This window comes from Camarhynchus parvulus, chromosome 2, assembly GCF_901933205.1.
Source record: "Camarhynchus parvulus chromosome 2, STF_HiC, whole genome shotgun sequence".
NCBI lineage: Eukaryota > Metazoa > Chordata > Aves > Passeriformes > Thraupidae > Camarhynchus > Camarhynchus parvulus.
In genome coordinates, this window is record NC_044572.1 from 34,899,031 (window position 1) to 34,913,691 (window position 14,661).

A 14,661-nucleotide genomic window follows, 5' to 3' on the forward strand; every position below is an offset into this window, starting at 1 on the left:
GGGAGGAGGCGAGGGAAGGCGCTGGCAGGGGCGGCTCTCGCGTCCCAGTCACAAGGTAAGCCCTGCTCCCCAGGGCGGAGAGAGGCGCTGGAAGCGCCGCGGGGCCCTTTGCCTGACCTGCCGAGCGGCTTCGCCCAGCCCCGGAGAGCGGCCGGCAGCGGCTCGGCGGGTCGCCGCCGCCTCCTGCTCCCCGGCGGCGCGGGGAGCCGAGCGCGGGCTGCGGCGGCGGCTCGGCGCGGCGCGGCTCCGGCACTTTGCGATGGGCTGGCGGCAGCGGCGGCCGGACAGCAGCGGGGGCCGACGCGGGGCTCGCAGCTAAGGGGCGAGGAGGAGGGACCATGGCCGCATCCAGTAACTCCAGTTTGTCCGGCTCGTCGGTTTCCTCCGGTAAGTTTCTCCAGCGAGCGCCGCATTTCTCCCCTCCCTCCATTTTAGCAGGGAGCTACCTGTCTGCAGCGCGCCTCGCCGTCCCGCTCGCCCCGACCGCGCCGCAGGCGCTCCCCGAGCCCCGCCGGGCGCTCCCCCGGGGCGGTGATGCCCCTGCCCGGGGTCGGCTGTCCCTCAGGCGGCACCGAAGGGGGGAGCCGGGACGGGGGAAGCGCGGCGGGGCCCGGTTCGCCTCCCCGCTGCCCTGCCGTGCCTTTGTGTGGAGTGAGGGAGAGGGGAGCCCCGCGCCCGGCTGCCTCGCCGGGGGAGCAGCATCCCTCCCGGCTCGGGAAGGGGCGCGCCCGCGGCCCCAGCGCCTCCGCGGCCGGAGCGGTGCCAGCAGCTCCCGGGAGCCGCGGGGCTCGGGGTGAGGAGGGCATTCAGAGACCAGCGCGCATCCTCTGTCGTGGTCCCCCCGTATCTCGACCCGGCGCGTCGTGGTGCTCTGGGGCGGGCGGGTGTTGCCGGGCGTGCCACTTGGTGGGTGTTGTGGCACACCTCGCGTTTTCAGTACTCCTGCAGGACTGGGAACAATTAAATTCCCGATCCAGATTAAAAATGCCCCAGGTGACGGACTGCCCCAGGGTTTCGGCCGCGGGTGTGAGGCGCTTGTGCCTGCTCTGGGTTTGGGGGATGCCGGGTGGGAGGCGGTGCGGTGCGGCGCTCACGATGGGGGGCTGGCTGCGCTGCAGACCCGCAGGAGGGCAGAAAAGTTACGGTGCGTTTTTAACCCAGGCGGCCTGAAATTGAACGCAGTGAACAAGAGTACCACTGCCTGCTGCTTAGCTCACGAGCAGTTACTGTAATATTTAAGTTATGAGAAATTGGCTGAGAGTAACATCCTGGCATTTCAGTGGGCTGAACGAGTAAATAGAAGCATGAACAACTTAAGGGTTCAAGGGACTTGTGACTCAGTGTTTTATTTGAGGTGCCAGACAGATTTTTAAGAGCATTTCTTAAATATAGCAATATGTGCTGTGAACAGCAGACAAGCTCCTCTGACTATCAATACAACTCTAGCAAAATATAAATAAATGTAAAGGCCAATAAGCAACTACATTTTTTTAAAAGACAATGTATGTAGCTTATACAACATATTCTATGCCACTGTTCCAGTGTTCAACACTTACAAACAGATCTGAAGAAGGAACTAGGTCCTAAAAACATTTTTTAAAATAGTTTTAACAAAAAACCACAAACACTGCAAGCCCTTACTGCCTTGACTCAAAAGCACCTGAATGAAGTAGGCATGGGAAATTCTGCCTTGTGTTCACATTCACAATGCAAGACTTGCAAGACCAAAATGAAAAGAAGCAAGAATACAGCCAACTTTATAACTTATTAGTGGAGGTACTCATCTGGGCAATGCGGTTTTATTTTATGCGTCATTTGTATATTTTTGCATCTAAGTTATGTGATAAAACCAGAAACAACTTTAAAAGCCCAGACTGGAACCTGTGACTCTTCCTTGGTGCTTTAACCATTAAGCTGCCAAAGCATGTCCCCAGCTTGGAGAAAGTGTGTAGCTCCCTTGCTCCATGAATCTCATGGTCTTTCTTGCATATTGCTCCTGTGTCTGTGGAAAGATACTGAATGCATCCATCTGAATCCCCTCTGGCTTTACTAAATCTGGGCTTCAGGATCCTTCTTGTGAATTGAGAGATGTGCATCCCCAGCAGAGTTGGTTAAATGCCTGAAATGCAGGCAAGAGTGGGAGTTCAGGTACATCCTTGGTGTGAGCAGTTGATGTCATCCAACTCCAGGTGGCCTCCTGCTCATCAGGTAAATCTAGTGCCAAAAATAACATCCAGCCAAGGAACTGAGATCTAGGCTTTAGCTATACATCATCAAAAGATGCACATCAAGAGTTGACACATGACAGTACCCTGCTTTGTATGAAGCCCTTAGCTATGGCCTACAACTGTTTGTGGTTTGTCTTTTGTTTTGTGTTTTTGCAAGCGTGAGCACAGCTGAGCCTTGGCCCATGCCTGGGGCTCTTAGGTGCCACAGTAGTACAACTGATAAATACTGTCAAGTATTTATTTTATAAAGCAACTGAGTGACCTTGACTTTCATAATTTATGACCTTGGAATGGTTTTTTGTTTTGTTCCAGTTTATTCAATCTATATTTCTTCTATACATATACTAACCAGCAGTTAAATTTGCTGCAGCATGATAAAGTTGCCAATATTAGCAGACATACCATATCTGACTATGTGCAGCTGTATTCTGGCTGTCTGTGGTTTAAGTTCTCAGAACTCAGCAAGTCTTACAGCATTTTGTTTACATGATCTAAACAAACAGTCTTGCCTTAAAACTCAGTTTGGTAGAATTTATATGTATGCTTAACATGCCAATATGAAGATTTCCAGATAGTGTAATTATTTCTATTCCACAGAAGAGGGAAAGCTATACTACCACAGTAGTATACTAATACAAAAAGGAAATGAATTTTGAGGTTGATAACAGAATACCATGCTGCAGAACTCAGCTCTACCACTACTTACTAATGCTGCCAAAGCTCAAGAATATGTTACTACAAGTGACCATTTGTGATGTAGCATTTCTGCTTCAATTCCTGCCAATTCCTACTGATTCATGTCAATGAGAAAGTTAAACAGTTCAAATATATTTATTGTGAGGAAGCTGCCCAAGAACTTTATGGTGTAGATATTCTGCTTGCTTGCTTATATTTCTGTAAATGTACGGGTGGGATTTATAGTCTTCACTTGATCTTGTGTCTGCATTGAAGGTGAGAATCTGGTTATGTTCTGGAGTGGTTATTTATAAGCACTGCCTGCCCAGTGTCATGGCAGGGTGGTGAGCTGTACCTGTTGTACAGATGAGGAGCTAACATGCATGGAGAGCTATGACTTCAACTATCCACTGGTGGTAAGGCAAATATTCATACTTAGGAGGCTGTTGCTCCTTTGATTTCACAGCTGGAGGATCAGTCCCTCCTTCAGAGCTTGTGTCTATCGTCTGTTTGCTCATCTCAAGAGCCACTGTGAGGCTGATAATTATAGGTTCAATAATATTAGGTTCTTGTAACAGGCCCTGTCTGACAGAAGCCTATGAAGGACTTTTTTCAGTAAGCTGGCACTCACTGGTAACAAAATCTACAGGAGAGCCATGGGTATTTGTATTGTATTTCTTTATATATCATTTCTTCAAGCTCTCTGCTTTTGGCAAGAGAACTTAAACTGCCCTGACTACCAGCTGTTGTGTTTGAAGTGGCTGGGGGAGAAAGAAGGGTAATATTCTGGGGGAAGAAGGGGGCATGGTAAGCAATTACATTAGGTATTCTTTTTTGGACCTTAGATAAATCTGCACATGGTATAAAAAGATGATATTATAATTACTTCCACTGGGAATTCCACTTTACTTTCCTGTAATCTCTTCTTTAACACATACCCAGGTGATCTATTAGCTGTATTCACTGCAAACCCCTAAATTTTGCTCTTCTCCCTAGATGAAGTGCTGACTTAACTGCAAGCAGCATCTTTTCTCTCTCTCCTATCCTCTAAAGAAAACTGTGCACATTTTTATGCTTTCCTTCATGCTGCAGTCTCCTTAAAATACACATTCCCTTGCCAGTGACCATCTTAGTATTGACCCTTATTGTCACTCATTATAATCTTTCTTTCTAAAAACTTCTTTGCTGTTACTGAAACTTCTCGGTTTTTTCCTGGCAAACAATCCGCCTCTTCCACTTTGTTACTAGCTGCCTCCAGTTTCCTCCACCCAGTAGCCAAATACTGATTATACAGAACTGATGAACTTAAGACTCGACTTTCTGGAATGTAAATAGAAGCTTGAGTGAAGAGACCTTTGTGGCTGTGCCTGCTTTGCTTCTCAAAGAAGCAAGAAATGCAGCGTGTTTCCCACCTAGGCTCAGTGCAGTGGTATGCCTAGGCAGTGTTTCCCACCTAGGCTCAGTGCAGTGGTATTTCTAGGCACTGTACTTCTTTGTGCAGTTGTGGCATCCAAAGTTAGTGCAATGTGGCCATAAATGCCAGCTGGCTTTTAAAGCTGCCATTCTGCTTGAGAAGTCTTGTGCCAGATACCCTCCCTGTGGCAGGTGGATAGGTTAGATGGCCTGGGCTGTCTGCCAGGTAAGGGTCCACACTGAAGGTAAATGCAAATACAAGCCTGATAAATGATAAGGTGTAATCAGGCTTCCTCCAACAGCAGGACCCAGAGTGTGCCAAAACCTTTGCATGAGCATGAGCCTGTGCTGTGAGAGTGGCAACACTGCAGGAATTCAGGTGAGAACCCCAGGCAAATATGTAAATGTGTGTGCCAGTGTACCCAGTATTTTGTTTCTTCTTTGAGCTCCAAAGACAAGTTTGCAGGTGTTAGGCTGAAGGGATAGGTCAGCACCTTTCTGCTTCCCATCTGAACTGGTGCTTCTTCTTGTGCTGTAAGCATGTTGTGTAGTACCTGTCAGTAGAGCAGGTGATGGAGTGAAAACACAAAGGCAAGCTTTCTGCTACAGGCTGAGAAGGGCTTGTGTGTTTTGTCAGGGCATTTTTACTTTTCATCTGGGTCCGCTGCTCTAATGAAAAATAGCTGCTTCTCTCCCCGTCCCCTCTTTCTGCAAACTCAAATACTGTATAGAAGACTGTTACAAAGTGAAGTCACCAGTTATTGACAGTATTTTTTTTTAATTAAATGAAACTTTTATCTGTCCCCAAGCTCAGAGGAAAAGGCCTTTAAGTATCATTTAAGAACTGATTCTTATTAATTAATAATTAATTTTATGGTTCATAAACTAATACTTGCAATAAATTGAAAGGCAGCAAATTGTTAGGTTTTTTAATATAAATGTGCATGGGTTGTTTAAAGAAAGTGTAGTTCTCAACTATGGGTTTTTACACACCCTCTACTTTTTGAGAAGGATTAAAAAATGCTTATCAAGGGAAGAAAAATCTTTGATGGTTCTAGTGACTTAACAAGGTCAAAATAAAATATTAAAGGCTCATGACTCTCTGGGGGTCATGAAGGTGCTGTGATGTGAAATAGGCAGATATATTATAAAAATGAAAGTCAACATGGACCGATTTTAATTAAGATGCAAGCAAGTGGGAAGAAATGAAATTACTATTGTACAGAGATTCAGAGAGATTCTAATTGGGAAAAAGATTAGTAAATGAAAATAGATGTTTATTCTTAATGATTTAATAGAAATTGTGTTGTGAAACTGGCACATGAAAGCTATTGAAATCATGCTGTCATTATGCTGATAAGGTGCTGCTTTTGATTTTTAAAAGGGCAATAATGGTTTTTTTTTATTTCTGTTCCTCATGCCAAGCTTCTGCTGGCCAGGGTGTTCTTGCTCTAAATTAAAGCTGAAGTCTTTTTATCTGATGATTACAAAGAACTCACCATTCTTATTAAAAATAATAAAAATTCAAAAAAGAAAAATGCCATAGTACTCCATTCTGATGTTGTGATTGATTCAACAGTTAGTTACTACTGACCATGTAGGCTGTGATTATTGAGAATAAAATAGCCTGGAAACTGGTACAATGCATGTCTGCTTCACAATTCAGCTTATAAGCACTCATGCTCTGTAAAGCAAAAGTCTTGTTCTTCTTAGGGGTCTGCCTGTCGCACAGACATATGTGGAGGATCAGGTGAACAGTCTTTCATGCTGTCATGCTGATGACCTTTTTGGACATCCGTTCCATTGGAGTTCTTGCCTCCTGTCTGATGGTTCTAAGGAAGCTTACATTTGCCAAATGCTGAGTGGCTGTAGGCAGGAATATTTTTACATTGGTGAATGTTACAATGAGATCTCTTGTATCCCTATGACCATAATGTTTTGCATGTGAGAAATCATAAAGATTTGGCTGCTGTGGTAAGGTAAGGTAAGTCTTAAACCTGGGGTTTTAGATAAAAAAAAAAAACCTTTTTTCAAAGTTGATAGGTTTATATACATACCTTTGGCTAAAGGGCAGCACTGGCTGGATTGGCCTCGCTTACAGCACTGAATGTTGGCAGAAGCTGTTCCCATGCTGGGGAGCCAGTCTGTTGTCACTCGTTCTTCTCTTCTCCCAAAGGAAGAGATACTGAGGAGATTAAATATTTGGAGAACTCTGTGTTAGGGAATGGCACATTTACATTGCACCAAAAAGCTTTTGTTGCAGGGAAATGTAGCAGGATTTATACAAGAAGCGATAAATCTGAAATTCTATAAATATCACATTTTTTACAGGTGTAGTCACAGCTTGTCTAAGAATTATACAGTATCTAGTGCAAATGTGTAGTTTTAACTGCTATGAATTATGACCCATTCTTGCTGCCTTTTTCTGACCTTTGATTATGAGAAATGTAAATTTGAATGTTGCATTTGGAGGTGGTTATTACCAACTATGAATCATGCAGAATTCAGCAATAATTGTTTCATCACCCTGTTTTACTCAGCAATAGTCTAAATCCAAGGGCTGGAGGGTGAGTGTATCCCCGCAGAAGGGAATTGGTGTTGCAATAGTGCTCTCATAACATTAACACACTTCAAAGTTTGCCAGTGAAAACTTGACAGTGCAGGCTGGTGTACTTGGTAAGGTAAGGAGAGGTTAAGGGATTTTTAAAATTCAGAAGAATACACAAGTATCACATGCCTTGCTTCTGGTATTATTGATCAAGGTCATCACAAAAGAATCAGTTCAGTAAATATGATATCTGTTCTGAGGATATCTTTGTCAGGCAGTCCAATTCCACGGAGACAAGGTGTTTCCAGTGTGGTGCTATTACTGACAGTGTAGAAAGTACTAGGTGGGGACTGTCTTATCATCACTAAATCACGTGTCACCTGCTGTGACCTGTGTGTCAAGTCACATTTCTCAGTTTCTTCTCACAAGCTTGTCATGTAGCTATTCCTCTCCTTCCTTCTCTTATTGTTGGCTGCTTAAACATCACTTGTAGCTTTTAGATGAAGTAGCTTTTAGGTGTCTTTGTGGTGTTCCACTTTTTATTTCATCATGGAACAAAAATGGATGTTAGGAGAGATGGAAATCTTAGTCTGTAAATGTGACTCAGTTGTTGAGCAGATGTTTAATTGCTAAAAATTTGTGTTATCTTGACAAATCAATTGGTTCAATGTTTGGCTTCGTGTCTGGCAAGGAAGAAAAATGGCAAGTACATATCATGTAAAGGTATATGGGGCACAGCCATTGCAAAGGCAGGCAGAAGTTCCCTGGAGAAATAGTTCTTCTCCAGCAGTGTGCTGTGTGCCAGAGGATGTGTGCTGTGGTCAAAAGCAAAAGAAGCCTAAGAGCTCTTTCAGCATTAAATTTGCCATCAAAAGTCACGGATATTTGCTGTCATATTTTTCTGCTGTCTGAAGCTGCACTGATTCCACCTTAATTCCCCAATAAACAAAGTCCCAAAGGAAAGAGGAAAGATTGCCCCAAAGGAAAGAGGAAAGGATGGGGGGGATCATGAGAGACCCAGACTCCCAATTTTGTGAGAGACACATAAAATTCTCAATTCTCAGCTTCTGCAAGGCATTGATATGGTTGCTGTTGTGTGGCTGAACCCTTACCTTTCTGTGCATGTAGCACCTGTAATATTTTGGCACATTCCACTGTGCTGTGGCTGCACAGACAGTGCCAGCCCTTGTGTCTCCCATTTTTAAGCAGTTACAGTGTGTGTAAGCATGTATAACTTAATAGCAAACCATATCCTCTCCTGGTGTTGAGGGTTAGGCACTGCCTAGAGCAGACACATAACTGTGGACCTCTTTGGCATGGAAAATTAAGAGATGTTGGTGGCTAACCTAGGCTGTTAGCACATTTAGATAACTTTGCAGGAGAAAGATCCATCTACTGCTGTTAAGCATCATGATAGCAGCCCTGCCTGAAGTCCCTGAGCTGTATGTGAGCTGGGAAGCTGGTGAAATATGTACGCTATAAAGCTGCTGTATTCTTTAACACTTCCTTATGTATCCGCTGATAGTCACTGTGGGAGATAATCTACTGATCTGACCTGACATTGCCTTTCTTATCTATCAGGCTGGTAGAGCTACTGCTGCTGAGTCAGCACACCTTTACTTCTAGGTCCTGAGTTCTAAAGCCAAGGGCTCCAAAAAGAGGGGAAAAACTGAGGGCAAGTTTAAAATACGGAATGCTGGCGTTATGCTTTGCAGGTTAAAAACAAAACCAAAACCTGCACCTGTGTTACAAGGAGACCTGAGAGGAAAATCTTACTAATCATGTGCTGTATTGAAAAGTATATATATTTGTCTCAAGCTCCCTTTCTTCTTTTGATTGAAAGGCTTTTTCCCTCTTCTCCTTTGCCTTGTGAATACATGAACCAGCTGGATTTATGATCCAGCTACAGCTGGATCACATTTCATTCTTACTGATTCCAAAATTAAGGCTAGCAATTAATGAACTTTCAAGAGCTAGAACAGAATTTTTCATATACAGTCCCTCAAAGCTCCAAGATTTAGGGCTTAACAAAAAGCCTGAATGTTGCAATCAAATTTTTGTAATTCACAGAAGTGTAATAAAGCTAAATAAATTATTTGTAGAAGATTTGGTTTGTTGATGAAAAACCCTTTATGAAGACAAGGTGTTAAGTCTTGACCCTTCAAGCTGCTTGCTCCCTTCTGTTCCCACTTCACTGAGTTAGTAAATCAGCAACTACTGAATGGGGTAGCTGCTTTCTGAGTATTTTTATGCAGTTTCCATTAAAGTAGCAGCTACTGTTATGATGGGACAAATTATTACAAGCTATGTGGTAAAACTCCCCCCAGTCCAAGTGCATAACTTATTTAATATTAAATTGATTTATTTTATATATATATATATATATATATATATATATATATATATATATATATAACATGTCAGTTCATTGGTGATGAATTTCCAAAGATTATGCACAAGACTTAAATTATATGTAATTTCTATAAATACCTGCTTCTTGAGGGAGCATACTCTCCATAACTCCTGACCTTCTGCCAGGCAAACCAAGATGATAGACAGCTTTTAGCATCATGATGTGATAGCTCTCTATTTGTTTTATTTTGCAGCCTGAGGCATGTGGTTAGAATATTTCATGTTGACAAATGTATTTACTAAAAGAATATTGAACTCTTTGATGTCTTAACAAAAAATTGGTAGACAAATTTCAATTCTAAGATTCCTCATGCTTCTTCATCTCTAGTGTATTGGTGTATGTTGGAAATTTTGCTCAAGTTTAGAGATAACTATAAATAATGAAATAGAGCTGACTGTCATGGGTGAAATTTAAGGCTAGAAGATATATTAAGCCATGGAAATAGCGATTGACAGGCGTGCTTTTTTCTCCTGTTCCATTATGACACTAAAACCAGCATTAAATCAGTAAGCCATTGAGAAATAAAGTTAGCTGAAGGATGGAGGTAAGAGATGCTATACTGGTGAGTATTCACAAAGTTACATAGACCAAAAAAAAAAAATTAGATGTTTTTATTTTGGTTGTACAGAAAGAAAAATCAGGATCCTGAACTCTCTTTACAAAACAGGTTGCTGTATCAGCCCATATTATTTACCAGGGTGGAAATGTATGGGTTTTTTATGTAGAATTGCTGGTCATTTTGGCAGAGGATGAGTACACTAAGCATGGGAGAGAGAAAGCCTGATAGAAAATGTTGAATGCTGGGTTTAGGCCTTGCCTGGTGTTTCTGAGTGAGTGCATGAACAGATGAGCTCTAAGGCACAGAATCAGTCCCTGGCCACAAAAACTTAGGTTGCAGCCCCTTTTCCTCCAGCTGAACCAACAGGTGACTGTCAAAGTGAATCATTATCCTGTGCTGTGGTGGTGTTTTAGGTACACATGTGATACAACAGCATTTCTATGGTACAAAGTTTCAGGGTTTTATGGAACTCTGCAAGAGCTGCATTTCCATCCACAGGGCGCCTGGAGTGACCATCTGGCGGCTTTCCCTATAGCAGTTTGGGTGATTTCTCCTGGAATTTGAAGAAGTATTGTGAATACATGAGGTTTTCTGGGGATGCTGTTGGGTAGCAAGGCTGGCTAGCACTTTTGCACAGTGCTAAACAGTTGTTTTATTTCATTTCAGAATTGATGGGTTAGTTCCTTCAATAAGCTCCAAGAAAGAAAACCCATGAAACTCTCCTCCCAAATCCATTAAATTGCCTTATAGCATTGATTTTTAAAATAAATCTGAAGAAATGAAGTATAAGTGCAAAACCAGAGTTAAGTGTATTATTTTTAATGATTAATGTAACAGTAAATCTTTAGGCACTGGCAACTTAAAAAATCAACACATAGTGTGTGATTTCCTCTAGCACTACTAAATATGGCAAATGTGTACAGGTTATATATTTTCATTGTTTGCACATGAAAGCTATTTTCAAAAAAGAGTGTAAAAGCTATACTGAAAAAAAATATTTTCAGACATGGAAATATTATGGAATAGTTATTCTGGAACAGCTATTCCTGAACATTGTTCAGTTATGTTATAGTAATGTAGATCACTGACTTAAAAGGTGTAGAAATACAGGATTAATTATACTCATTCGTTGAGTAACACTAAGCTTCTCATCTTTCATTTTCCTTTCTGCTGGATATATTCTTGGAAGCTCACTGCTCCCTTTTTTTCAGAGACAGAATGCATTCCTGGCATCAGAAATTTAAAACTGAACCTACCATTTTCAAGGGTTTTTTCCTCCTTTTATTTAGTTTTGTGTTGTTTAGCCCAAGAGCTGATCACATGATGGTTTAACTGTAAAAGGATGAAACAAAGATAAAGATGATTAATTCACAGTAAAAGCTTGCTAAACAAAACAGGTCATTATTAGTTGGAAGTGCTCATAGGCATGTGAGAGGTGCAGTCAGGGCTGGAGGTCTACTTTGCTGAATGTTGTTGAACAGGATATTATAATTACTACTGTATCATTTATGCTGACAATACACTTATATAGAAATCAGGTGAAAAAGCCACAGAGAAGTTGGTAACTGTATAAATATAGAATAAATGACTCTTGGGTGAACAAAAATCTTGCAATTTGAAAAATGCTAGGAGCATGAGGCTAGTGTGTAAACTGCAGTCAAAATGGTGAAGAACTGGCACACTTTTGCTAATGACATGTATCAAAATGTGTGTGTGTATGTTTAGGAAGCTAAAAGGAATGAGAATATTTTGGAAAATAGCAGAAATTTGCTCCCTGCCCCCCCATGAGTCATTTCTCCTTTAATTCTGTTAACTGAGAAGAAGGAGGCACATTTTCTCTAAAGAGTCACTGCAGAGAACTTTGGCTTGTGGAAAACCTTTTTTGTCTTGTGTTTGTTTTAGATCATCCTTTGATCTCTTTTGGTTTGATGAGTGTGTGTCATCACTTGGTGTTACAATTGCTTCCTCTTGCTCAGATGTGACAGTAATAAATACATTCACTGAAAAGTGTAATTTAAAATTTATATTATTCACAGTTACTGGCAAGTACTGTAGCCCAAGTGATAAAAATGAGGGAGAGTCTGGTTCAGGCTGATTTTTTAAAAAAGAATTTATTTGACTTATCAATATGCATAATAAGCTTATGAAAATAGACTTTTCAAAAATTAAGTAAGAAAAAACTCAATATAAAGTGATTGTAAGTGTAATTGAGTAGTGTAATTTACTTTCACTTTACAGGAAAAGGCTTTCAGCTCCACATCTTAAGCAGCTTTAGAAAATGGCACACTGACTCCTGGCAGTAGTGTATTGATTGAAAGTGTCCAAAGCATCTAGAAAGCATAAGTGTACATAAATTTGTCTGAAAGGGATGTGTTTTATAAAAGAAAACTCCATCACTGTCTAAGGTTTGCAAGAAGTATATTAACTTCAAAAGTACCGGAAATACTATAATATATAATTAAAGGCTTGGTAACAGCAGGATTTCTTTAAAAACTCTTTTTTTTCACCACCCTGTAAATACTTAACTAATCTTCACAGCACCTGTTTCACAACTGGGAAGAAATTAGGCAGATAAAGGGAACCACTCAGCTACTATCATGAATAAAATTAAAGTCTAAATTAAAAAAAATAGAAGATTCATCAGGAAACATTCTTTGTTCATCAGCAAATGCATTGCAGTCCCTCCTCAGACCTCATTGGGATATAAAGGATGTAATTTTTCCGCCATTCGAATAATTTACCTTATTTTGGTTTTGTGTAATAGTGTGCCCTAATTTGTCTTATACGTTTTTGGTTCTTTTTGTTAAATCCGTTTGCGACATGTTTTGTGTTAGTAAAGTTTAGATAGATTTCTTTTCCTTTACTCCTCCTTTCTCACGTGTACTGTCTTCCCCCAGATGTAAAGCTTTTCTATGCTTAGGCTTGGGGTTAGGTAGACTTAGCTTAAACCAGTTAAGTAACTGCAAGAGATGTCAATCACATGAACAGTGTTATCCTGGATTTATGTTCTAACAGTTACTTAGTCTGATGCTGACTTTCCACATCCTTGATGATCAGACTGTACCAGAGTAAACATTTCAGAACAGATTTATTCACTGCTACGTACTTAAGGAAGTTGGTGCTGTTCATTTCTGGGGCTGTAGAGCACCATTTGGAATAGCAGCTGCTGAGGTAACGATTTGGACATGTCCCCTACCATCCCTGAAAGGAGAAACATCGTGGGCGCACAAAACCTTTCCAAAATATCAACGACATGCAAGCCTGAAAGCATTTGCATATTTTAGTTTAACAGATTTTTTCCCACCACGAATATGTTTATCTTGCTTGCAGATACTGAGTCTGTTTGTGAGATGTCAAGCAGGAATGACTTCAGGACTTTTTGTATATCTAGAGCTCCCATAAGCTCAAAAGCAAGGGCATTTTCTTTCTGATTACCTTCCAGGCTGTGACAAACTTAAAGAAATATGATCTTATGGGTAAGACTTAGTAGTCAGCTCGGTTTACTGTATCCTGTGATTTATTGGAGCCTCCAGTCCATGTAATGGGAGATGCCAGCTCTCATTTGAGGGAACTCTAGGAAAGAATGAGAAACTCATCTTCATGCCTGTACCAAATTTCTGAAATGCTGACAAAATAAGAGTTTTGTAGTGAGGTTATTACTTGAAACCAAACCAAATTTTAAGCTAGCCTGTCTTCATCCCATTGCTCCTCCAAAAACAGCCAGACCTTCACCCTTCTGTCTAGTAAACACACCATCTGTAATCCTAAAGGGCCAGACCTTGGGGACAATCAGCTTGGTCCTTCCTTCCATCAGAGATTCTGCCTGTAAGTGTTCTATGAGAAGTTCTAGCAGTTGACCTGTCAGGGCAGTGTTCAGTTCCTGGCAGTGAAAAGGGAATCAAACCAGATCTGCTACTAAATGTCTGAATCTGTAGTGCTACTGTGGGGTTTATATTGTCAGGAGTATATTTCTTTTGGACAGGCTTCGTAAGAGGAATATAAAAATCAGCCTTTCAGTGGTACAAGTATGAGAAGACTATCTCAAACCCCTGCAGAACTTTGTCAAAATGTCTTGCTCGTGCTGGTCCTTGCTCTCCCTACCTTTGGAAATAGTAGAATAAATGTGTGAGAAGGCAGATGAGACAAAAAAGTATGGAGGGGGACAAAAAAATATCCTGTAAGATGGCTTTGTATCCATTCTGTTTTCCCTGTTCTGGGTCCCTTTGCAGGATATTAGGCCGTGCTGGGCAGCTGGCTGTAGCACAGCAGCCAGAGCAGCCACTAGAGCTTGTTTGTGTAGGAAGAGCTGCAGCAGTGGCCACAGGCTCAGCTGCAGCTCCGTGTCCTCCTTCCACCTGCACCACCAGCCAGTGCTGCATAAGGATAGGAAAAATGCATGGAGTAAACTCCTGCAGGATATTCCGCTGGCACCCAGAAATCTGTGGCTTGGGAACTTCCTGAGACAAAAATCTGGGCTCTGAAGTTTAATATATATTTTTTTATTCTTGTATTTGATGCCATGAATTTGGTAAGTTGTTATGCAGACCCATGTAAACTTTGAACATCCTGTGAGGAAGGGCTCCAGACACTGAATGTGTTGTGCAAAAAGATGCCTTTTTGATGCTTTTGAACTCAGATGACTAATTTTATTTCATACACTGTACTGCTTTTATTTCAATAAACAGTAAAAATTAATTTTTTATTTAATATATGTGTGAAATCTGAAGCAGCATAAAGCCCTTAATCATTATGCCACCATCAGCTCTTTTCTAGCCTGAAGAGTCAGAGGGTACTTGACCAATCCTTGTTTGCAGTAGCCTACCTG

General features: G+C 41.4%; 1 protein-coding gene across 1 annotated transcript in view; it reads left to right on the plus strand.

The window, feature by feature from the left end:
- Positions 1 to 252: 252 nt before the first annotated feature.
- Positions 253 to 14,661, plus strand: part of CHN2 (chimerin 2) — a 158,765-nt gene continuing 144,356 nt past the window's right edge. Inside the window, exon 1 of the mRNA XM_030944150.1 lies at positions 253 to 387. Within this exon, the coding sequence (XP_030800010.1) occupies positions 339 to 387 (49 nt within the window). The 5' untranslated portion in view covers positions 253 to 338. The remainder of the gene's footprint in view (positions 388 to 14,661) is intronic.